We start from the raw sequence: 27,755 nt of genomic DNA on the forward strand, positions 1-27,755 counted from the left end.
AAGATATACAAGAAGAAATGAGCAGGGCAAGCTGACAAGTATAAATTAAGGTGGAGGGTTAATCAAAGACAGTCAGAAAGAATGAAGCAATTGAAAAGTTGTGTTCCATAACCACACCCCCAGCCACACACAGTGATAGTGACAGTAGTGCAGCAGATTCTTCATTTCAGAGGAAAAGGGGCAGGAAGTGAAAGGATAAATCTTGTTCCATAACACATGAGTAAGTGAACTTAAGGAAAACTACACCAAAGCAAAATGTCAGAAAGAAAGATATGTGTACCCACAAGGATTCTCAGCACCAAGTCAGCCCCTGAAGCTGATGTTCCCTTTGTTAGGAATGGTAATTTCATGTGGAGTACACTTAGAGGTAAAATAAATAACAAATAAATAAAAACAAATACAGTAAGATAACTACATCAATTTAAGTGACTCACCTATTCCCCCTGTCCTCAACCAATTGTCTTCATGTATTTGATATCCAGTTCATGCTTTTCTGGCACTGTCATGGGCTGGGGCCGGGCACGGTAACACTTTATATTAAGCTGCTGCTTATTATGTTTTATAAATGTATTATAAATATATAATAGATGCTTAATAACTATGTTATAGAGTGGTAATACATCATTGTGGACGGTTTATAACCATGTAATAGCTATAGATGGAATTACATTTAAACATCCCAAAGTAGAATAGGTGGCTAAAGCAATTCAGTCTATGGCTATTGTATGGTTATACACCATCTGTAATGCTTTATTAGAGATATATTATTGTGTGGTAATATATGCTGACCCCTATATTATTCTATTTACACATAATGAATATATATATATATATACCGTATAACTTCAATTATTTACAATATTTGCCAGCAGACCCGGCGCGTATTGGAGACTGCCGATTATTAGACATTTGTATTAGATCACCAGCTTCACATACTTTATGCGGTCATTGAGAAACCGCTAACACACAACCTTGTAGAAACATCGTAAACATTTCAGCAACTTTATTAAAAGGTTGTGTGTCAATGGGAACTAAGTAACAGTTTTGTTTTATAACAAAATTACATTGCATTGTACACCCTCAAGTATAAAGCAAAAGTATTATTACAGTCTTTTTATATGCACTGGTTAACTAACAAGGATACGGTATGCAAAACATTGAAAAATGAACAAGCACCGAATTTGTATTTAAAAACGGAATTAGTTCTACCATTGTTAATAATAATAATAATAATAATAATAATAATAATAATAATACAAACTTCAAAAATAATGTATTGTTTAATCTCAAACTTGTACATTGTTGATACAACAAAACACGTTAACATACATCTACTTTCAGCACGCTTAAAATTATCAAAACTTTTAATAACGTAATAACTTCATTAGACAAATACACATTACATGTAGGACTTAAATTACGTTTTCTGTTATTATTTATTAATCTTGAGAGCCACTTTCATCGCTGTCACTTCTTAGCAGTTAATTACGCTCAAGCTCCTCCTCATCTTCCTCAGCTTCAATGGCAATGCCAGAGATCCACCGTTTAAGAGAGACCCGGCATTTATTTACAGTATTTGCCAGCAGACGCAGCGCGTATTTGAGACAGGCGATTATTTGAAGTTTTATATATATGAAGAAGTAAAAACTAATAACATAATAAAATAAGTGAGAATTTCAGAAGACAGATTGTATAAAAAGTGATTTGCATCAAAATAATAAATAAATAAAATGACATGCTCGCACAAAATCCAAGAACAGCTTTGGTCAGAGGTAATCCAAAAAAGCAAAAAGAAAAATAACTGATGTGAATGATTGTTAGCACCATTGAAAACCCAACAATGGATGCAGCTGCAGCCACATGTTGACAGTTTACCTAGCTATGTTAAAGATACAACACAGTTTCTGAAAAGGATCAATAGAATAAAGACTAAACTTTCAGAGAATACTATTTTATTTTGCATGGATATAAAATACCTGCACCCCAGTGCTCCTAGGAATTACACTAGAAGCATGAAAGAAGCACTGGACAACAGAAAAAGATAAAAAAAAAAAAACAATACCTGTCCAAGAAATACTAAATATAACTATCAAGATAGTTTTAGAAAACAGTTATTTTACATTTGGAAATAAAAGTTACAAACAGAATGATGGCACAGTAATAGGCTCAAAATTAGGCATGCGTTTTGCAAGCATGTATATGGGTAAATTTATTGAGTAAACTAGACAAGAAACCTTTAGAATATATAAGATATTTGGATGACATATTCGGTATATGAACACATGGAGAAGAATCTCTTTTCCAGTTTCATAAAGTAGCAAATAATATCCACCCTAACATTTCAGTGGATCTATGATGGACAAAATCTGAAATGATACCTTGGTTAAAGGATCTATTAAAACAGATCTTAACTCAATACCTTCTGATATGCAACAGTACCTACAGTACACATGTCATCTGCACATATTATCCATACTGAAAGGGCCATTCCTAAATAATCTGTTCTCATGAAAATGACTACAAAAAATAGAAAGGAATTCATAATATAATGAAAGAGAAAAGAAGGTTGAAAGAATACCATTAGTGAATTTAGCAGACATTTTGGTCCACATTTTGGTGCAAATATATTTAAGATAGAAATGAAATCACAAACAGAGAAAATAAATATTCAGTCTTAAGTAACCCGTCATGCAAAACTAGCTACCTTGTTTATGGTATATTTAGCCAAAAATGTATTAAAATAAAATATGTAGGAGACAGATACAACATTATATAAAAGAATACAGAATCACCTATCAAACATGAAATAAAAAAGTAAATGAACAAATAATGAACATAACACACATAACCTACAATTCGTAGTTTTAGAAGAAATAAAACTGGATAATATACAGCACAGAAGAATAAAGGAAAATAAATGGATAAATAAACTCAATATCATGATGCCTGAAGGTTTACATAGAAAGGAATAGTAGATTGTTACATCATTAACTATGTAGTAAATGGCATCACAAACACATTCATATATTTAAGTAGAAATAGGTGAGTGTAGTTACAATGGCAACAAAAGCCTATAAGTTTGTTTTCAAACACTTTCCCTTGACAAAGGTATGCCATACATACTGAAGTATTGGGAAGTTGGCTCCTTTGAGCAAAATTTTTTTAAAAAGCGGCATGTGTGTGTGTGTGTGTGTGTGTGTGTGTGTATATATATATATATATATATATATACACACACACACTGTTGTGCTAAAGTCTTAGACATGTTGCATTTTTCTACTCTGATGCATTATGAGTATTAACAATTTACTCAAAGCCTGCACTAGTGTTTTCTACTATTATAACAACCTTGACTTGCATAAAGAAGGAAAAACATTGAGTGAAATAGCTCGCATCACTTAATTTTCAAGGTGTGGTATCCGAAACATAATCAACAAGTACAGAGAAACATCATTTGTAATTGACAAACCCAGGACTGGAAGACCCAAAAAGTTGTCTAACAAGGATGAGCAGTACTTGAAGATAATATCCTTAAGGAATAGAAAGAAGACAAGTGTTAAATTGACAACAGAACTGGCAGAAGGCACAGGTGTCATTGTCCATCCATCCAATGACAGTAAGTTTTAAATGTACTGCAGCATAAAGTATCTTTGAGGCTTAGGCCTTTTGTAGATTAATGTGGATTAATGACTGCCTGGCAGGGTTGGAGGCCCAAAGTCATTGCTGTATTAAGATCATCAATTTAAAATGGCATTTTAACATGCAATTAGTTCAAAATAGGGCTGTAGTAGATTAATAAGATTTTTTTTCAGTGGTTATATAGAGTCTGATCTGTCCACAAGATGGCACTGCTATTTTGTAGGATTTTTTTTCTGGTTTATTTATTTATTTATTTATTTATTTATTTTTAAGTATTCTCTACAAAAGAAATACAGCAATAATGTGGAGCTTAACATTAAATCAGCTATACAAGGTTTTCTGTATTTATCCTTTGAAAAATGTTTAAAATGTATTTTAAAAAAAACAGACATTAAAGCCTCAACACACTAAAGCTAACCCTGTTCAGATGAATATCTATATTTTGAGTGTGAGATATACACACACACACACACACATATATATATATATGTGTGTGTGTGTGTGTGTGTGTGTGTGTGTGTGTGTGTAAACTGCACCTTGGTTAGTCTTGTCTAGCTCCACATATCTTTGGTGAAACTGAACTGAGAGGTACACTTTCTCAAGCATTCACTTAAGGCACATAAGCTGCAACATGTGTGATTAATCTGATTTCGGTAATATAATGCATATCCCGTAACATGGAATAAGCTTTAACCTGTCCAATACTTCAAAGAATGTGCTTGAACACCAAGGAAGCCAACAGAGAAAAACAGACAGGTGTTTTTGAAATACTGGCCCAGTTTCAAAGCTCCGGTAGACAGAACTCTAAGTTGAAATTGTGAGTGCAAGTTCATATGCATTCAGTATATAATAAGTATGATGATCATACAGTTTATCATGATGATTCTACAGTTAAACAATACAGTATGTTTTGACTGAAGTAATCAGTAACCAGTCATCAGCACTTCAGCGCCCTCATGAGTCCAAAGTGTGAATCTTGTTTTTAATCTCTTAAAAGTTCAATAAAGACTTTTGTTTTTTTGAGGTTTGTTTTGTTTATGAAGTGTTACTGTGATATGTAGCACACAACTTTGTGTCAATTATTTATGTATCTGTTGTACAAATAGCGTGCCATGTAGTCTAATAAACTAATCTTGGTTGCAAGTCGGTGTCAGTCTTTTAAATGGAGTTCTTACTGCGCCTTAAAAGCAAAGTCCAAACAAACAAACAAAACCAGATGCGTAGATCTCCAAATGCATGAAGTAATTAATAGTCCAAAATGATCCGGACTCTGCTATTTAAAGAGTGGCAATAAAAAAAACCCACTACAATATTTAGACCATCCTCAGTGCTAGCGAATAAAGAACACAGGAATATTTAAGATCTTAATTCAATTAAAGGTAAATATTAGAGGTCAGGTGTTCAATTAAAGACAAAACAACATGTACTCACTCAGACCAATTAATATGTTAATGTATTGATAGCCATTAGAGGGAATATATTACTAAATACTATTATGAAATTTCATTATAGGACGAGTTACAGAAAAATAGCAAAGATAACAGTGGCAGAAATCATCAGTAAATACATCATATTGTTAATTATTGAATCTTAAGATCTATTGATTAGACTATTTCAATTCATATAGATCTACTAGAGCCAAAATAATAAAAATGAATAGCATTGATGTTAATGTTCAAAAAATATGTAAATACTATATAGACATAAACATTAGTGGCCATGGAGCCGAATGGCAACAAGTCTTATGTATAATGCAATAAATTAATTATCAAATAAACATTAATGATATAAAGAATACAAAAGCAATAAAAATAAGAAATATAAATGATATATTATAGGTAACATGATGATCCAAGTTCTTCATTAATGCCTTCTGGCTGTACAGTCTTGAGATAGAAGATCCATTTTGCTTCACATTTAGTTTTCGATTCAAGTCACCCCCCCCCCCCCCCCCCCCTACGAGACTGAAATAATCTTTGTATACCACAACATTTTGGGCCCAAAATTGAATGATTTACCTCAGCAAAATGTCCAGCCAGTGGCAAGTGTACGACTTTCCTGCGGATGACACTTTTATGTTCATTAATGCGCACCTGTAGTTGTCTTTTGGTTTTACCAACGTATTGTTACAAGGGCAGGAAATTAAATAAACTACAAAATCAGATATGCAGGTGAAATCTTGTATTCTTTTTAGTTACATGACTGTGACAGAAATAGAATGATTCTTTGTGGTAAATCTCCCTCCCAACCTGTGAAGGTGCTAAGTAACAGGAACAGAGTACCCTGGACTGGTTGGCCTGATAATTCATTTCCAGGGTTAAAAGGAAGTCAGTCACCTAGAAAGGGGGCGGAGCTTCGGTGCACTAACTCATATACCTGGAAGGGAAATGATGTGGCAGCCGTGGATTGGAGGAGTGGCTGCAATTGTTTACCAAGGAGTCATGCGTGACGGTAAAAATTCGGGACGAAGCGACGTAATCTGTTCCTTCGGTTATGGTTAAGGACGTATTGTGAGTGTTTTGTTTGTTTGTCTCTAATTGTTACTTGTTTATTGTTATTAGTAGACGGCTAAACACGTCCAGAGCTGTCACCAGAGGCCAGCACTAACCCGGACAACACTGCACTTGTGTCATGATAAACTGTATTAGCACCACGAGCACTACAGCACTCACCCACTGGTGACCGTTTTTGTATATTGTGGCTGTGCTAACTGTTTATTATTTGGGACTGCAACCCCTTATTATTAAACAGTGTAATACACATTGCTGTGTATTGCCTGGGATTATTGTTTGAGGTCACCAGACCTGGATTATAAAGCACCCTTATTGGATTATCACTGTCTGTCTCTTCCCTGTGCACTGCATCACTCCTACACCTGTACCCTGCGAACCACTTTGCCACAATGACATATAAAGTTTTTAGTTTTAATAGCATTGTCACAAACTGCAGATTTCCGACATGGAAAGAAACCATTTATGATTGTACCCCAGTTTAAATCTGTAGCTGTATTTTTAAAATAATTGGCTTAACAAGAATGTCCCGCATTTTTGTGCCTCTATAGTGTGTAAAAAGGTGCAGAGATTGAAATAGTATCAGTTGATAAGCCAGTGTTGTTTAATAATATTTTTAATCTCATGACTGTGTGTAGTAAAAGTTGTGCAACAAGTGGAACATAATTCTTTGTTATTCTTATTCACATGAGGATTTATATCTACGTTTTGAATTTTGAAGAGAGCTTTATCTAGCCAATCCCTTGGGTAATTCCTAGATGGAAATTTGTCATACATTTTGCCAGCTTCAGTGTCAAAGTCTTCAGATTTAAAACAAATTTGTTTAAGTTACAAAAGTTGACTATAAGGGAGTCCCCTTTTGAGTGGTACAAAGTGAAAGCTAAAAGCATGCAGAATACTGTTTTTATCAGTCAGTTTAATGTACAAGGTGTAATAATATACAAGCATTCAAAATTCTAAAAGGTATTGACAATGTCGACCCAGGGGACTTTTTTGACCTAAAAAAAAGAAACATGGACCAGGGGTCACAAATGGAGATTAGATAAAGGGGCATTCAGAACAGAAAATAGGAGGCACTTTTTTACACAGAGAATTATGAGGGTCTGGAACCAACTCCCCAGTAATGTTGTTGAAGCTGACACCCTGGGATCCTTCAAGAAGCTGCTTGATGAGATTCTGGGATCAATAAGCTACTAACAACCAAACGAGCAAGATGGGCCAAATGGCCTCCTCTTGTTCTTATGTTCTTATATAAAGATCCCTTATCAAGACATACAGTGGTATCAAGAAAACTAACCTTGATTGTATCGTATTCCAAACTAAAATTAATAGAGGAAATCAGACCATTCAAATAAGCAACAAATGCTTTAAGTTCTTGATCGGTGCTGGACCATAACAGGAACATATCATCAATATACTGTTTCCACATGATGATGTTATCTATGAAGGGATTATGTCCATATATATTGCTGTACTCGAAAGATCCCATAAAGAGATTGGCATAGTCGGATGCAAATGAAGCTCCCACTGCTGTGTCCTGGATTTGTAGATAAAAATCTTTCTCAAAGAGAAAGTAATTTTTAGTGCGAACCATATGTGCCATCTCAAGTAAAAATGCAGTTGGTGTCTGGATGTCACTTCTCCTATCAAGATCAAATTTAAGAGCATTAAGGCCATCACTATTTGGAATATTGGTATATAGACTTACAACATCAAGTGCAGCTAGAATAACATTTTCATTTGGTAATCTTACATTCGATAAGTGACAATGGTTAAGGCAGCTGATCTAAAAGACGTTGATAAGGCCTGATAGTAGAAACTCAGAAAGGGAGAGTTAGAAAACCATTCACTGGTCGCCATTACAAGATGCAGCGCTTTACAAGATGCACTAACAATAAGAAAATCCATAATACTTTAAATACAGAGAAATGCATAATACATGCTTTACATGCTATACTGATAGTAGCATAATGCATGAAATAGTAATAGCAACACAGCAGCTAATAGCAGATATCAGGCTTAAAGAGCATGGAAAGCAAGAGAGAACAGGTGGGTCTTGAGAGTTGATTTAAACGGTGGGAGCCTCACACACCAGAGCTGGGAGAGAGTTCCAAAGAGTCTGAGCCATGAAGCTAAACGAGCGTTCTCCAAGTGTGGTGCACTTTTGCTTGGGGATAACAAGCAGGCCAGAGTCGGAGGACCTCGGTTTGCGGGCAGGGATATAGCAGTTCAGCAAGTTGAGGAGGTACTCAGGACTTGTGTGATGAAGGGCATTATAAGTGAGCAGGAGAGTTTTGAAAGTAATCCTGAACTTTACAGGTAACTAGTGCAGCTGGGCAAGACGGTGGTGGTGGTGGGGGGGGGGAGGTGATGTGATCACGTTTTTTACATCTGGTAAGGATCCTGGCAGCGGCATTCTAAACTAGCTGCAGTCGGTTTATGGTTTATGGTTTATGGTATATGACCACCATATAGAGAGTTGCAGTAGTCGAGTTGAGAGGACACAAATCCATGACAAAGTATCTCCGCATCCAGGAAGGAAAGATAGGGACAGTTGTTTTGAAGATAGTAGAAGGAAGATTTGACCACAAAGGAGATGTGGGCATCAAAGGAGAGGTTGCTGTCAAGAAGTACACCAAGGCTTCGTACTGCGGGGGAAGGCAGCAGCAGACAGTTTCCAAGGTTCAGGACAGCTATATTGAGATTCTTAAGTTGATTTTTAGATCCTACTAGAAGTAGCTCAGATTTGCTAGTGTTCAGCTGAAGAAAATTGGCAGACATCCAGGCCTCGATGCCTTGAATGCAAGCCGAGAGCTGGACCATGGCAGAAGAGCTTCCAGGTTCCAGTTTTAAGTAGAGCTGGGTGTCATCAGCATAGGAGTGAACCATGAGGCTGTGTTGGTGGACGAGGTGACCCAAGGGAAGGATGTAGATATTGAAGAGAAGGGGCCCAAGAACAGATCCTTGGGGGACACCACAAGTGACTGGGTTTGCGACACTACTGCATCCAGCATAGAAGACAGACTGCATGCATCTGGATAGGTAAGAGGACATCCAGGAGAGACAGGTTCCAGAGATCCCAGCATACTTCTGAAGGCAGTCAAGAAGAATACCATGATCTGTGGTGTCAAAAGCGGCTGTTAGGTCAAGGAGGACAAGCAGCGAGGGAGCACCAGCATCAGCATTAAGCATCATTCACAATCCAGAGCAGAGCAGTTTCAGTACTGTGATGCGGCCGGAAGCCAGACTGTAGAGATTCAAGCAGATTGTTATCTGTGATTTTCATCAGCTGACTGGCATCAGCCCTTTTGAGAGTTTTGGAGAGAAAAGGGAGATTGGAGATGGGTCGGAAATTAGATAAGTCAGCTGGGTCAAGGGAGGGTTTTTTGAGTACCGGTGTAACTCGGGCAAGCTTAGTGTAGTGTTATAATGTGGTTTATTACTCTACAGTATTTGAACATGTGTTTGTTTCACATACTGGCAGCTCGTCCAAAACGACAACCACAAAAACTCTTGTGCTGCAACCACCCTCTTTCTAAAACATAGAGTTTGAAAAACACAAGAAGCTGCATTTTGATGAAAATGGGGAAGTATGATATGAGTCACAAGCTGAAGAGGAACATGCACAGTAGCTGTTTAAATTTTGATTACAGCATTCAAATTTCAGACATAGAAAAAGAAAAAGAGGCATTTACAAGAAACCATCTGTTAAAATATAACATGCCTACTGGGAAAAGATAACTACAAAGCTGTTATTTTGTACACTACCTAAGTGTGTATGTATCTCTGTGGCTAGTATCTCCTCTCAGTGAAACCGGCTGGAGTGGAACTTACTCTACAATGTATGTCTATAAACCTTGGGTACACAAAGAATAAAAAACCAGGACTCTATGTGCCATGCTGGAGAATTAAAACACCTTCCTGATGTCTAATCTATGCCGTACTAGCTGCTCGTGGGTGTTCATATACAGGGTATCTGTAGAATGCCCTCTTATGGTTGTGTGATGGGGTACACCCTGCCTCTGTGTTAATTGTATTATTTTGTATTATTATTATTTAAATGTATGGTGTTGTGTTTGTTTAAAATAGGGTTTTGTTACTATTGTTTTACACGCATGGATGGGGTTAAAATCCCCCATCCAGCTAAAACTTGTGCGTAACGTGGCCATCTCCCAAATTAATGAAGTGATTACCAATTGGGAGTTGCCCACGTATATAAAAGCAAAGCAGCCATTCATAGAGGGTTGATGGGAGTGGACAGAAAGGTACAGTAAGATAAAACTTTGAAAACAATTGCTACGCGTGCTGGGTCAAAACCAGCACAATACTTGTGTGTTTGTCTCTGTTTATTACTTGTTTTGGCCAACGTGTCTTTTGCTGTGTTCAGTGTTTGTTTTGTTTAAACTGTTTGTTTGTTTGGCCATCGAGTCCTTTTGTTTAATTTTGAACGTTTATTTCATTTAATACATATGAGCGCAGTACTTGTGCCCGTGTCTTCCTGCTCTGACGTCACCACCAAGCCATCCTGTCCGCAGCTTGTCATAGTGTTTCTTTTACAGCTTCCACTTCACTCAGTCTCACTGGCCATGACAGGAAACAGTGCATAAGATAACACTGTGACAATCATAATATGCTGTCCTTCTGCATATAAAAACATTTGGGGAATGGTTTCCTGGGCTTAGTACTGCTTTAGTTATAAAATATGTTTGTATTATGAACATACATAATTCCTTCATTCATATTTGGAAATGAAAGACTGAGCCCACAACACTGATCAGGTTGGTATTAAGAGATTTAAGTTTTCTGTGACAGTAAGGTGCCCCGAGCCAAAGGTAATGACTACTGCAGAGGATATTAATGCTGTTATAAACTAAACAAATGTTGTTTTTTTGTGTGTGTATGGACATTTTTTAATGTGTTTTTAGATAATAATTCGGTCTAGATTCTAAAGTCCCGTTAGCTTTTAGAGGACATCTCCCTTTTGGGTGATGGCTGCTGTACTCCAAACCTGATTTGTTTCAGTGAGGTTTAAAATATGAAATATGATATCAAGGAGGAATACATACTTTACAGACAGTTCACAATATTATTCACCACCCCTGCCCACACAGTCATATGTACATCAGCTTTGGGTGTTGGTTGTTATAAGTCAAAATGTAGTCTGAACTTTTGATCCTTACTTAATTGCCAACACCCCAAAAAACTACCATCTATTTCAGATAATAATTTCATACATGAAAGGAGACAGGTAGTAAATTTCGACAATAAAACTGAATGTTAATGAAAACAAAGATTATAGTGTTACTCATGCAGTTTTAACTTCAGTTTATATAGCTGCATGATATAAACTTTATACAACGTTATAGTGGCTTGTCAGAGCCTGTAGTGCGTTCATTACAATGGGCTTTTAACAAAGTTTTTAGGAGAAAAAAAGTTAAGATGGGTTTGTTCTATAAATGACACATATCAGATATTTTTATGTTGCTTTTGACTTTTTATTAGAGATGTTTAAGTTCCTCTTTCAGTGTATTCTGTTTTTTGTTTTTTTTTCCAAACATAGTCCAGGGATATTGATCTCTGGACATTGAATGGCGTATTTGTACATCAGCTTCTACCTTTGGTTCTCAAGTTGTACTGTTTGTTGGTTCTTGCAAAACAGCAAAAGACTGAATTGTGTTATCTCCTTCTAGTTGTTTGGGAATGCTGGAGGATGCGGTTCTAAAACGTTACCGTCTCACTCCGCAGGTCATCCTTGACCTCATAGCTGAATTGAGGGATGAGTTAGACCCCAGCGTCAATCTAGAGACCACTGAAAATGCTGTGTTCTCTGCACTACTTAGCCTCTAGTTTCTTTCACACCACATGTGGAATGTCTAGGGGGACAGCCCAATCCACCTTTTCCAGAGTGCTAGGCAAAATCTAGGATGTCATGCTAAAATGGGCAGGCCAATGGATACTAGCATAACTAATGTCGGCTGAGGCTTTTCCAAACAACTCTGTTTCATGCTGAGTGACCTCAGCAGGAAGGAATCTCAGCTTTCTGTGTGCCAAGAGGACTTTGCTGCCCTTTCTCTGACATTTTTTTCTCTATGTATTTTCGTGCTCCCCAAATGTCAAACAGTGTCTACTGCTTTCTGTACTCCTAACTCTGAAAGCGTGGCCACTAAAAAGACCAATACGCTCACTGAGACCCTCATTATGAGTAATTTGCATTCTTCTTAAGCTTACATAGGGCACAGTGCAAAATAATTGCCGCAACGCCTATACTTATATCACCCCCTTGGTGTCCTTGGACTGAGGACTTCAAGACAGGGTGTTAAAAACTGATCATGTGTAATTTATCATATACCACAAAGGCTGATTTTGTTTTTTGTTTTTTTTAAAAAAAAAAACACGTTTAATTTGCACATTGGTTTCCATTTTTGTTAAATAGATTGTTTGTTTGTTTGTTGTTTCAAAATATATTTTGTGATAGACATTACTTTTATCTCGATTGATCAGTTTTTTTCAGAAAATGTCACTGCTGGATTGCATTTATCTAGACTACAAATAATCACGATCACGAATAGTTTGTAGCCCAGTTTTTTTAAATAGACCATTATTTATGATATAGCCTAACTTAAAAAAGAAATAAGACTGCTGATAATTATGAGTATTAATACACAGGTTTATTTATTTCTTATGTTGCATATATAAAAAAAAACAGACGATTCACTTTTAATGTTAGTGCATAGCATGCAACGAATATTTATTTGATTTACTTGGCAGAAATTAAATAACTAAAACAAGATGCACACTAGAACGCATCAACGAGGTGCTTAAGAAGCGATTCACTTGTCTGAATTACCTGCGTATGGAACCGCTACGAGCATGCAACCCAATTCTAGCGTGTATTGTTTTGCACAATATTTCTATCAATGGCAATGTACCAGCCATTAAATGTGAGAATTTGAGCGATGACCTGCCGGAGCCTCAGGCACAACACCATGATGCACCTTTACAACAGGATCGACTTGCTGGATGGGCAGTGAGGGATGCCATTGTAAAGAACTACTCCCAGGAGCATCCTCCATTGACGTTTCACATTAAACAATCACTGAACCATGAACTAAGGTAACGTCAGGTTGTCCAAGATTAGTGATAATCAGCTCATTAAGTAAACTATTGTAACACTTGACCACCTTATTTTAATAATTTAAGCAGCTGAAATATAAATAAAGTCATATCATTTGTAAAGTCATGTTAAAACTAAAAATAATGTTAAAAATAATGACAAGATATAGCTTCAAGTATGTAGCCTTTGTCCTTGTGTACAATATATCCTAATTTAATTTGAAAAGTTTACACTTAAGTTATTAAAATAAATACAATAAAAGTAGATTTAGGAGCACCTATGAAATCTTATTGGTTTTATTACTTCAACTTGACATTACTCTGACTTCCTGTTTTGGCCAAGAGCAGGCATGTTGTTTTGCCCTTCAACTGACAGGAAGTGAGTGTCGACATCACTTTGAAGAAACTGTTTCCTGAAGAAGCCAGCTGCTCTGTGTGTCCGACTTAAATGATCTTCCCCAAATGAAACCCCCTGCCTCTCCACCTCAATTCATTTCCAGCTCCCACCCTCTTCCCACGGGGAACCACTAAACAGGATGTAAACTCATTCAACTATAAAACTAATTATACTGACAAACAGGACTCTGAAATGAGAATGTTAATACAATGCTTGATCATTTGCATCTGTTTTCAACATCACCGTAGCAACTGTTAAAAATCACTTTATTTTTGTCACACTATTAAAAGAAGCAGTAAAATTCGACTTGTCTGGGTGTGTCTTGGTTATCATATAAATTTGCTTATCACTGCAGCTTATCTGAAACTAAGTGCATGAAACCCTCTATATCAGTAAGACACACTCAGTTCATCATTCCCAAACACGAAAATAAGCAACTGGGGGAGTGGAGGAAGATATGAGTTAAAAATATAGACCCATTGAAAAACACAATACACTTTGCCTTGGCTCCAAGGTTATATACTGCTTTTGTAGCTTTAATCAGCTGTGAAAGTACTGACATTTATTGATGATAAAGTACTTTATTCTATAGGGAACGTATTGTAATCAAGCTAACTCCAAAAACAATGACTGGTACTGTATTTGTGTAAACAAAAGACCAGGAACAAAAATGAATATAAAAAAATTGTGCATCCTGTCTTTCCAGTCTTACTGCTGTCAGAGGAGTCATAATTTAGTCATGTGCTATATGCTTGTTTTTTTGTTTTTTTTTGTTTATTTGGGCAGATGGACTCATAATTTGTAACCAGCTATACACTGTTATACATCTGAAAGGACTTAAGCACTTAGCAAGTCAAGTAGATCCCAGTGTGATGATCTGAGATATGAGTTGAGATAATTGCTTCCTGGACTTACAGAGAGACAGGGTGTGCCCATTTTATTTGGAAATAAAGAGCACATGATGAGGCAGTATGTATCGGTAGATGTAACAGTTATGTAGCAATAACAGTATTGATATATGTTGTGTAACCTTTGAGCAATATTTAAAATAGGTTTAAATAAGAAATATCACACATAATGCTAGGCCCCCAAACTGTTACTTAAAGTTGTTTTTATTTTTAAAGAGCGTGCAGAATAGTATAAAAAAACATGTACCTTTCACAGGAAGCTTTTAATTTTGAGCTGAAACATCCTTCAAATCTATTAAATGTGCAACAGGTCACAGTTGCTCAGCTACGTAATGCCATGGCATACAGTGTATTCATTAGTTTCTGAACAGCTCTGGGTGTGATTGTGCTGAGGTGTCGAAGAGCAGCTGGATGTCAATCATATCTAACATCTTCGAGCATGACTTTGTGAACAGACCAGAACGATCCCTTTGGTCCTTCTTGGAAAGCTGCGCCAATATAGTGGGTCTCAAATAGCATAGTATTTAGAGGACATTTCTTTTTATTAAAATCCCTACATGAGTTCTATGCTTAATCAACTTATTACATTGAAAGAATAAACAAGGCTAACATTTGATATAAGTTATTTTACATTTTACTCGATTGCATAGGATTTAAATGCATTTGGAAAAAAAAAGTTTTGTTCCTGGCTTGTGGGGATTTTCTGGAGTGCCCATTTCAAAAGGACCTAAGACAACTCATTTCACACAGTTCCCTAACAACCGTCAAGCTGAAATGACATTCATTCACGCATGGTCAGGGCTAAATAGAAAGCCTCACAGCTCATAGATATCAATTAACTTAAACAGAGTCAAGCTTGTTGTGTTTACTGTCAACTCTCAACTGATATCATCACTAACTGTTCATTTCCTCTTTTAACCACCCCCTTCCTTCAGTTAGCAATTTCCGTTCGTTGGTTTCTGTACAGCACAACCTATAAACAGACAAACAGAAAGAACCAGGAGGTATACATTTTCAGAAATGTCAAATGCAAGCCTGTTTGTCCCGAACAATCACCAAAAGAAGCCCTCTTTCCCTCCTCCTTTTACTAGTAAACAGGTAAAAAGTAGCTTTGACATTACTGGAAAACCTTAAACAACTTTGTTTAGTCTTTAGTTTAACGACATAATTTTACTGTTTCAAAATGCCATACCAATTCAAATAAAAAAATTTTGAAAGAATAGAGGGCATCACAGGATTAAATAGTCCCACCTGCACTTCATCTGTCAGTGTTTTATTTAAGTTTCCATTATTAAAATGCACCTGTTATATCACAACTGCAACCTAAAGAGCTCTGAAACTAGACTCACAGACCTATTTTAGACCTAAATGTTGTTCTTTCAAACAACTCATACTGTACAGTAATCCAAATGTTGAGTGTGTGGGTCTTTAGTCTTATAAAAACACTGTCATTTCCCAAAGTGACAGTATCATTTACTGCAGTACTGTACAGTGGATACTAGCATTTACAATAATACATTTCTATGAAGGGCAGTAAATAGTTCTGTGTTCTAAGTACTGCAAGGTGGTTATAGCATTCAGCAATATTTTATAGTTACTATCATTGACTGCACTCTTCTACAGTAAATATTGCAAAATAATGTATGAAAGTGCTGTAAAATGAGATACTCCTGTCCTGTGAATTCAGCAAGTTGGTTATAGAATTCTGTAGTATGATCATCTATGAACAAAGTTCAAATATGATGGTGTGAGATCTCAAGGACGGGTTTAAATGTATGTAGGACATCCTATAGTAAATATTTAGTGTCCTTTATTAAATACAGTTTATTGCAGTAAAAAGTGTAATACAGCACATTTCATAGTGGAGTTATATAATGGTATATTTTGTATATTTAGAGTTCATATATATATATATATATATATATATATATATATATATATATATATATATATATATATATATATATATAGTAGAACTACTGTAAATACTTTTCTTGGCTGCATTTCTGTATGAAAATTAATACTCGTTGCCCCTTCCAATTTTGTTTTCAGGTGATGCGACAAGTACTATAGGCAGTTTACTTAGCAACAAATCAAATTCTTGCCCTGTCTTTTTAATAGCAGTTAAAAACTGAATAAAACATATTTTAATGAAAAATCATACCCTAGGTCTGTACTTGTAACATATACAACACTGAGTCTTTGCTGGGTCTCTGGAATCGATAAAGCAGTTGCTCCCATTTATTCATTAAATATTATTATTATTATTATTATTTATTTCTTAGCAGACGCCCTTATCCAGGGCGACTTACAATTGTTACAAGATATCACATTATACATTATTTCACATTATACAGATATCACATTATTTTACATACAATTACCCATTTATACAGTTGGGTTTTTACTGTTTTTACTTTAAATAAAGCTCTCTGTTAACATGGGGGCGCTCCCTGTTGCATGCTGTAGGGGTTATAAAGAGGACTGTCAAAACATAAAATGATTGTTGCCTGGATAGCAACCACTAAACGCCAAGCCTAGCAACACCTCTAACTGTCCTACAGTACTGGGATCCAAAGACTTCTCACATGTCTGACTAGCAGAGTGGGGATTTGATGTCACTTTCTTTTGATGCAGTGGCACATTTGTTGCTGTCAATCTGAGCAAGCAGGATATGCTGATAATGTAAGGGAGGCTGGCATATTCAATAAAAGCAGCACAGGGCCAGGACCCTGCTAAGGGTGTTCAGGGTCTCCAAGTCAGTGGAGTCCCAATTCAGTCAAGCACATACATACCGTCTCTTTAGTATACTGCTGTAAAAGGTAAGGGAGTAGTATGCTTCTGTTTAACACAATATTTTAAAAGGACAACGGTCTATAAGATGCCAACAAGTGGCAGTCAAAAATGAAATATTTAATATGGAAGCTGTTTCACCTCTAATGGAACTACCGTGGGCTACATTTGCAGATATTCTTATTTTCTTCATGTGTGCTGACTCCTAAGTAGACCCAGTTTTGCTCATTTGAAGTTTTTTTCCCCTACTTTGCATCCATTTTTTAAAGTGAGTGCCATCTTAAACAATATATTATTATATTATTGTCACATCTCATAATGACAAACGGCATACTGAAGAAATTGTTAAAACTGCAATGTTAAAACTGCAATGTTTTAAAGGGCAACACAATACATTTGCTGTACTAACATATATTGCTGTGATACAACCACAATTGTGTTCTCAAGAAGAGCTTTGCAGTTAAACTATGGTCACTATAGCAAATACTCACCAGGTTGACCCCTGTCATGTTACCATGAATAGAATTTAGTAAGCTGGGAACCATCTAAATTTCTTTCTATTAACTCAGATACAGACTATTAGGGGTTGGGCAATGACAGAAACTGTATGTGTGAGAGTCTCCAGTTAGATTAGCCATTCTCCATAGGGATTTATTTAAGAAGTATCATGAACTGAAGGAATCAAAGATAGAAATGCCTGATCTGTGATCACTCATTTCAGTACAAGCAAAGCCAGGTAGGCCACAGCATGATAGTTATAGTGTAGACAAGCAGATAGCTGCATTTCCATCAATGAAATTATGCCTTGTACACAGGGCAACACATAAAACCCTGTAGACAACAGTATGCCAGGGCATAATATGGTAAAACAGAGAAAACTGTATTTACTGTGGTAGACTTTTATATAAGGGAAATTACAATACAGTAAAACCTGTCCATCCCAGCCCCCCTACAAACTGGCATTCTGTATAATTCTGCATCATTATTCAGTCCTGACCAAATCCCTTTTGAAATTATTTTTTGGGGGTAAAGTATTTGACTTTACATTACCTCTGTAAACCAGAACACTATATAATCCGGCATAATTTTCCTGTCCCAAACAATGCCGGATTAGACAGGTTTTACTGTACAATTAACATATAAAGTTATTTAATAGGTCCAGAAGATCTTGTTTTTAAAATCACTGCTGAGCTTCAGTCTAGCTAGCAGCAAATAATATCCAAACCCCTCCTTAATTTCTACTGTATATTAATAATGCTGTCAGGATTATTTTAATGAGTGCTGCCTTGGGGTAGAAATGTGGGGAAAAAACGATGTTGTAGCTTAAATAACACCCCTTTTAAGATGTTTGTGATTGTAATGAGATTTTGGTTAAAGAAAGGGGCTTGTTACTAGGTGGTTCCAGGTTCAATCCCAGCCACTGTGTGTGACCCTGCGCAAGTCACTTAACCTCCTTGTGCTTCGTCCTTCGGATGAGACGTAAAACTGAGGTCCTATTGTAAGTGACTCTGCAGCACCAGTTGTGATGTATAGTCCCCCATCCCCCGTCCCCCGTCCCCCGTCCCCAAGTCTCTGTAAGTCACTTTGGATAAAAGCATCTCCGACCTAAATGACTAAATAATAATTATTATTATTATTTGTACTGTATTACTATTATCATTGCACATGTCTGTGTGGTCGAGCACTGGTTATAACAATCCACTATAGCAGACTATATAAAAGCTTTTTTTGATACATGTTTTGACATCTTTATGGATAAGGATAACCCTAACCCTAAATTCTTTGAAGATTGTGTATGGAGCTTGTGGGTCAGTGCTGGACTGTCATTTGTTCTCCTGGATATCATTATGAAGCTCAGTATTCACGTGGCAGTGATACCCCTCTTTTATCATATGTCTCAGCGTTCTTAGTAAGTGGAAGAATCTGTAGTGGACTGGGGAAATAAAATGAGTGAGAGGGCAGTGGACAGTAATGTAAACTGGTACTGAATGAAAATGTACACTAACTGTTGACTTACTGATCCAACACAGAATTCATTTCAGTAATTTATTTTCAATTTTGAATATTCAGTATATTTTATGAGGTGTATTAATTTATATAATTTGGAATACTTTGTTGTTAAGGTTTTAAACATATGCCTATTCATTTTTTTCAACAGAATGTATTTATTTTAATTGATATTTTGTATTTATGTAATAATACATCATGTGAAAAAACAAACTGCATCATTTATTATTTACAAAATAACTTGAAAACAAATCTGATTATGAAATACAAATCAGTTTTTGGTTACTGTGCCAAAGAAAACGCCTCTTACAAAAGTATTTGACATGAATCCTATGCAGCGGGTCCCCTCGACTTTCTGAACTTTCTGAGGAAGACAATATACTGCTGGGAGATCCAGACAAGCTGTTTCGGTTTCTTCTTGTGCAAAGTTTGGGTCGGTCTATCCTCATGAAGACCCCAGGCAAAATCAGTGAGATACTAAGAGCTTGGAAGAGCAGCTCTGTATATGTGTAAGTCTAAATATAAATACAGGCCACCCCCTCTTGAGAGTTGCAGCAGGACCGTTTAGTTTGTGTCATACTGATAATATTCGTACAGGGCAACGCTACTGCTGAGGGTGTCATCTGTAAGGAAAGCGAAACGAGTTAACTACTTTTTACAAAACCCTGGGATCTATTGGAAGAAAAGACAAGTTTAAGGGAGAAAAAAGATCCCTGGAGGATGGAGGTAAAGTCCCATTTTAGTCTTTCTTCTTGTATTTGTTCATGGGGTGGTATATTATAAAGCGGTTCATATTGTTTTTTGTTTTTTTTTGTTTTGTTTTTTAAAAACGTGTCGTATATTGTTTATTGACTGCCGCGTTAGTCATGCAAAGTTAGTCCTTATCGACAACATGTATTTTATTTTTAAGGTGAACCTCTGCTCAGTGCTTATTATGTATTTATTTATTTATTTATTTATAACTGTTGCAGTACAGCATGTTGATCTTCAAGACTGTAATTTTATGGCGAAGGTGTTCAACAGGTTTACACTAATGTATATTGTGCAGTAGCATGACTAACACATTGGAATAAAATTGATCATTTATTGCAGCACTGAAAAAATAATTTTAAAGGGACAGATAACGTTGCTTTATTATCACTTCTGTGGTACCGTAGGGGAGTTGTGCAAATTTGTAATATTCGTACGCTAGTGGGCTTTTTAACACTTTAGGGTTGCTTGTCATTCAGACACCTACAATGCAGAAGATCACGCTTCTAAAAGCTACACTTTTGCAGAGCTCTAGAGCTACGGTAACCGAGTCTGGGAGAGGTGCATATGTATTGTTGGTGAGCAGGCATCATTGATCATTGGCACGTCTGCATCTAGTCCATGTTCGTAATACTGGAAGCCTAGTGTGCGCCTTGATCAGAACGTGGAGGAGTTATGCACATTAAAAAAGTGTTCACATTAATTTCACTCATGCTTGTTTACCAATTGAGTAAAGTTTAAGGGTCATAGTGTACTCTCCTAATTAATTATGTCATACTTTTTCTTCCCAAACGATTTATATTAAAAGGGAAAATAAAACAATATGAGGTATATTGCCATTGGTTTTACATTGTGATGGAACTGAATCAGTTATCAAAAGTCCCTTCATTTTTGACTTGGGTTCTTCTTATCACTTCTCTGTTCCCGTGCATTCCCTGTTACTCGTTCCATCAATGCCCAGCAGTCTGTTCTAGTTGGTTTTCAACTCCTCCTGCTGGTTGAAGTGCTGATTGAAGAACTGGTGATGCTGGTTCAAGTAAAGTGGTACCAAAGTAGTACTGTAGTAGTAAAGTAGTAAAGACCCTTACTGTGAAATTCTAGTTACTTTAAACCTGTTTATATGCCTGCGATATCCAGTACTAGTTCATTTGTAATTGTTCAAATTCCCAAATACTGCTGGTCAATTGCTCTTCTGAAGTTTTATTTTTCATTGTAGGAATAATCCACTGAAATTTCTTATTAAATTATTTTAAAATGTTATTATTCCTACTTTTTATTTTTGTGTGCAGTACCTACTGTAGTGTTAGCATAACTCTGAGCACAAAACTTTGCTTTTTATGGCATAATCTACCATTGAACAGTAAATAACAAAAACAACGTACCTACAACAGTCTGTACAATTTATATTGTTTATGTAGGATAATACTTTCCTTGCACATGGATGTTGCAATGGCAAAATTATTTTCCCTGTGGAATTTTTTTCAGTAAAAATAAATAAAAAATTATTTTGAAGATTGTGTATGTTATTAGTGCTTTCTCATTATAGGACAGCCCTTTGAAATACTGAACTGGTTGTATTCTTCAATTTTCCTTTTGAAAAAGGTATAGTGCATTTAAATTGAGATCTGCAGTGATATTCAATGTTGTTTAGCTTTAAAAATAAATGTTATTGATTACAATTTTACTCCAAACCTTTAACTTAATTCTTAAAGTCACTACCAGATAGCAACATATTTTTTTCAATACAAAAGATGATATTCAAGATGTGGATGTTCAGGATGATCGACGAACTGTATTTAAGCCAGAGGTTGGTTGAATTTGAAACATTCATAATAAAAACTGCATCAAATGATTGGTCGTTATCAGGGCAGGATTAAGAGGTGGGGCATTCTAGACATTTGTCCAGGGTCAGCATAAAATTGGGTAGCATCAAAGTTCAATTGCAGTGTTTCCAGTCCAGTGCATTCCCCAGGGAATCTAAAACTCTGTGACAGCATCCCAACCCTTTCCTGAGCACCAGCCATACCCACGTGGTAGGTTTAAAGCACAACCAATAGCGTGACTGACATTGCTGTGTACATCCCTGCAATCTTGTATTTTCTTTACTGTAAGGATGAGGGAACACAAAGCCTCTTTGTGGCTTGGAACTTGGTTTCAGGAGACTAGGTTTCAGGCCACTGCATGGCACACCAGGGGAGGCTTGGGGTTTGATAGAGCAAAGTTGCCTCAAACTAGGCCTCCAGTTCTCCTGGAGCCAGGTTTCAAGCAACTGTTCCTGAAAAAGTCGCTTTGTGTTCCCTCAGCTTAACAGCAACCGAGGTTAAGAGAAACCTAAAACTGACTTGGTGAAACACTGAGAATTACTTCCATAGTGAACAGCAAAAGTGTGATTTAAAATGATGTATCACCCACCTAGGACCTGATTACACTGAAACAAAATGTTCTTAGTTATATACAGTATACGGAGGGAGTTTCCCCAAAGACTACGAGATTTGCTTACTGTCCGCATCCTGTTTTCTTGCATAAGGAAGGGGACTGGTTCACAGGGGATTGTCACTGGAGATCTACAGTGTCATTTGCCTTCACCTGCCTTTTGTTACTGTAAGGCCACGGAACCAGCAACTTGAACAGTAATTTAGTCTGATTCATAATTTTAAATGCTCTGCCATCCACAGTTTACTGTTGACCATGAAGGAGAGTCAGTTAGTTTACCAATATACCACTTTGTTTCTGGCAGTGATAATAAGAAAAGCCAATGTTATGGTAAACTGGTCAGGTCTAGCAAACAGAGACAGTTGAATAGAAAGTTATTCCGAGTACTAGATCAAACGTCTCATGCAAGCAGTATACTTTCAAGCACCCCTAAATTAAACGTGAACACTCCTTTGGTGAGAGCGGCTATCGTTGATTAAAAAGAAACAGGATGTGGCTAATTGTGTAGGGCTAGTGGAATAACAAAGTCTTGTTAGTTTGTTCTCGTACCCACCCTTTGTTGCTAAAAAATATTTGCAGGAAGATCAGTGGCCATTACGTCCATGTATTGTACAGATGACATTTTGAAACAGGCTTTTTGAACAAACACAAGTTGTTCCTGAAATATGAATGTATGGTTCAGTCTACAAGCATTGTACACTAACTTTCTCTTTGTATATTTAAATGCAAAAATAATTACACAGTAAAAGCACATTTGGTCATGTAGTTACTATGCAACTATCCATGTAATTATCGGTGGCAGGAAGGAGATAAGAATGTAGATGAAATTGGAGGTAGCCTTTGGGTCATCACTCCAGAGACCTTTTCTCATGAAACTTCAGTAAGTCATCTTGATTGAAACTGACTTGTAACAGAGAGATGCCAAGCCATAACAAATGAGTCAGATTATAAGAGTGTGCTACTCATGTGTTTATACATGTCACGGCGCCGAGTGGCGTTGTCCGGCAGACTATTACAAAACTTAGAGAATCAGGGTTCAAGTCACTTCCTATGGCAGTGTTGTGTACAGAGCAGTAGTAATTCAGTCACAAGCAGTAATTCAGTTCAGAATCTTTACTTTAGAAATGTTCAATAAAAACAGCAGCATATAGACAGCAAGGCTTTCTTTTAAAAACAATTCATACCTCTGGATATTCAAGTGCGGTGATATTGTAAACAAATCCAAAACAAAGTGCGTAGTGCAGTATCCAGACACAGACAGTGTGCAAGCGTGCTAAAAACTAACACAGTTCGAGTTTATAGTAGATTGCAATATTTAAAAACAACAAAACCGCAAACGTGCTACAGCTTCTACACTCAAGGTCCACGTCCCCTTACTTCCAGCGACCATCTTCCTTTTATTTACCCACTTGACCTCTGACTTCTTCCCAAGTGAATAAACATTTAACAGACATTTAAAAATATATTTACCCGTCAGTATTTCACACATTTTATTCACAAGTTACATTTTAAAAATACACGTTAAAAATCAAAGCAGGCAATTAAATAAATGGGCGTGTTCATTATCTCCTTGGGGTAGATATAAGGATACTTGCAAAGTGATTTGCTGGTACAAAACCTCCATAATGCTGCAGTAAATCGTGTTTAGCTGCCGTAAAGTCTGATTTTACCAGTCACTAAAAATGCGGCGTATGTAAAGAATGGTGTTCACCTGGCGTTCTGCACCCGCTATCAAATTTGCACTTTGCCATCATTAATCCATTACAATTATATTGAAATGCATGAAATGAAGAAAAGAGTATGGAGTTGGGTGTGATCTGGATACTAAGCGGGCGCAAACATTATAATGTGATGTAAGGATTTTGCCTTGCTGACCCTCCGAAAACTTTACACCTCTTATACAAGGTACAAACTATTGTAGAAGCGAGTAACTAAGAGCTGTATAAAAGCACACACCTGCAGAGACCTGTCATTGGCTTCAGGATGGCTGCTGTGGTACACTTCCTGATGCAGCGACGCTTTGCTCTAGTTGAGGAATAGACAGGAACACGTTTGGAGAAGGGCAAGACAAAGAAGACCCTGCATATTCAATCCCAGGGTCACTTTGTTTGGGATGCCGCAGGATGCGGTGCTAAAGCGTTATCGTCTCACTCCGCAGGTCATCCTAGACCTAATAGCTGAATTGAGGGATGAGCTAGACTCTAGTGTCAATCTAGGGACCGCTACCCCTGCACATGTGAAAGTGCTGTGTTCTCTGCACTACTTAGCCTCTGGTTCCTTTCAGACCACAGTTGGAATGTCTGGAGGGATAGCCCAATCCACCTTTTGCTAGGCAAATTTCTGGATGTCATGCTGAAAAGGGCAGGCCAATACATATAATTTCCTAAAGATACTAGCATAACTGATATTGGCTGAAGCTTTTCCAGGCAACTCCATTTCATGTTGAGTGGCCTCAGCTGTAAGGAATAGGCTGCTACAGTTTGTATAGTTGTGTTCTGTAAATCTTCCTTTATCGGTCTCTCGTCCTTGCAGTGTGCATGCTACTTACAGCACGTGTTGGGACCAGCACAGTTACTACTCCTCTGTCAAAAAACGGCAAGGAGAGAAAGATAGTGACTTCAAAAAGAGGTAATGCTGTAACCAACTACATGTTTTCGTGATTTAGGTAAGTAATCTGTGCGGGAGGTGGTGCTATACAAAAATAACACTGACACATGGTGTTCAACCTCCCTCCCTTTAAAATCAGTTCTCTAAAAGCACATCATGGAAAGTTGCAGCTTGAATTTAGGGTGGACAGAAAATAATCATTTTATATTCCATTTAAAGGACCAAGGCAGCAGGATGTGAACGCTCACTCATACCACTAAGTGCAGCAGAGAGTTTCTAGGCAGCTTCCTCATGGCAGCCATCATCTTCACTGCAAATGCCAGAGCAATGTTCTGTAACACTGCTACAGTGATAAATACCTATGATAAAAGACCATAAAGGGAACCTGAACACCCTCAATTGATTGCAAATCATAGCAATGTAATCTCAATATTATTATGTAAAACTTGTATAACTAATAAACTCTACAATAATAGCATCTGGCTTGACTTGGCTCCATTAAAGTAGCCTGACTTCTGATATTTATAGCAGTGGGTTTTGCAAACAGATTAAGGCATTGCTGTGTGCTGTTTAATTAGACTGCAGCTAATGAACAGATGCCAAGGGTCTTTGAGAAACTGTATGCATGTCATGCAGAAGCTGCATTAGATCTTGGCAACAAAATACTAAGGGCCTACCAATGTAGTAAAGAACATACAATGTGCCATCCTTTTGTCATGATTAAAAAAAATAAAAATAAAACAAATCAGTTTACTCAGTTTGGCCATGTTGACAGTACTTTGTGCATGTACTATACTTTCCTGAATAAGGGCTTTTCATTAATTCACTGTTTTCAGTATTTCACGATATTGTTAATGTGTAATTCAGATAGAAAAATAACCAAATGGGAAACTGTTGTTTTCTATTTTACTTTGAACATTCGGTTAATTTGCAATACATAGATAAGGTAAGAGGCCCATGTGCCTCAAAATACTAAGTGCACATTATGCAAATTCATTTTATTTTTTTTACCTTTGTCTGGTTTCATCGCAATAATTGTACTGACTGAATATGCAATTTGGCAGGCCTTCTGCGATTTGCGGACAAGGATATATGGAAAGCAGCAGTCAAGAGAGTGATAAACAAGGAGGAATTTGACCTGATACATTTGACTACCAACAGCTTGTAAGGGACAATAGAAGAAAAGTACAAATAGGCGTCTAGTGACAGAAGAAACCACCGCTGGAGTGGGTGAACAAAAGAGATGATGAAGATTATAAGGCCCATTGCAAAACAGGAAAGAGTAATATCAATCAATTGTGTGGGTGTAACAGAACAAAACAAAATGTTACTTATTTTAATACCTTTACTACTTGGAGGCAGCATGTGGTACTTAAGGTCTATAGTGTTCAGATGGACACTTCAGTGACAAAGGGCTATGTCCGGCTATATAATGTTGACAGAAGATCTAATAACTAAAAACATTGTTGTGCATAATAGTTAAACAAAAAGGCACAACTTACATTCATACACTTCTGATTATAAAAAAAGAAATACAAAGGACTTTTTACAACTTAAAATAATATGTGTACCTCCATATCAGATGTCCCTTTAACATTGTAATAATAATAAAAAAATACTATATTTTAACAGAAGTCATTTCTATCTCATCATTACTGTTAATATCTTATGTCCAAAGGAGGCTGTGTGGTCCAGTGGTTAAAGAAAAGGGCTTGTGACCAGGAGGTCCCCGGCAACAGGAGACTTGGTTCTAATTTGATGCAGCGATTCACCAATATCTAATCGAAGCTCAGAAAAATTTAAGGACGGGTGATCAATAATCGATGCATTGATTAATTGTTGCACCACTAATATATATAATACATATGTTGTTGTTTTTTTTATATGCTGAGATATACAAGAATGCATCTATATAAATACATATACTTACATACCTACTACTAATACACAGAGGGAAAACTGTAAATACTTAGAACAAGTAGAGTTCATCTGTTAAACCCATAACAGTGAACAGCTCTGGCACCAGACCAGACCGAGTTGTTATGAGGAATTCAGCATTGCAGCCTGCCTGGTGAAGGTGAGTAAAGCTAAATTGTGTGCTAATTCACTGAAAACAAAGTCTGGAAAGAGCTTTGCAATGGAGGGGCATAATTTTGGTTTATTATGCTTTTTTTATTATTTAATTATTTAATTGTCTTGCTGTATTTATGAATGTAACCTTTCATTTTCAGAGTGTTTATTATGCCTTTCACTGCTATTCTCAGATGTGTAACTGGTACTGTTCATTTGTTGCATTTGTGTTTATATCACATGCTTCTTTTTACAGTTTTATTTTTAGTCAGCAATCTTGAACAGGCTAATTTTGGAAAGTGGTTGTGGGTGTCTTCAGTGTCACATAGGCTTAAGAAAAATATACAGTGTGTTGCAGTAATTACAAGATTATTACTTGCATCAATGTAATGCTGATATTGTAGATCACAAGAGCAGGTATGCTTTATGCTTCATGAGGTGCAAATTTTAACACAGTTTTTCATTTTAAAAACCCTGTAAAACTATAATATAAATGAACATGCTACTTTTGCCTCACATACTGTACAC

General features: G+C 36.6%; 1 protein-coding gene across 2 annotated transcripts in view; it reads left to right on the plus strand.

Moving 5' to 3' along the window:
• The first annotated feature begins 19,916 nt into the window (after nt 1–19,916).
• LOC117406759 (capZ-interacting protein-like) overlaps nt 19,917–27,755 on the plus strand; it is a 35,584-nt gene continuing 27,745 nt past the window's right edge. Inside the window, exon 1 of one of the 2 annotated variants that reach the window (XM_059028651.1) lies at nt 19,917–20,093. In XM_059028651.1, coding sequence (XP_058884634.1) covers nt 20,088–20,093 — 6 coding nt within the window. In that variant the 5' untranslated portion in view covers nt 19,917–20,087. The remainder of the gene's footprint in view (nt 20,094–27,755) is intronic. The other variant, XM_059028649.1, reaches the window with a different exon arrangement.

The sequence above is a fragment of the Acipenser ruthenus genome, chromosome 8 (assembly GCF_902713425.1).
Source record: "Acipenser ruthenus chromosome 8, fAciRut3.2 maternal haplotype, whole genome shotgun sequence".
In the NCBI taxonomy this organism is placed as follows: Eukaryota; Metazoa; Chordata; class Actinopteri; order Acipenseriformes; family Acipenseridae; genus Acipenser; species Acipenser ruthenus.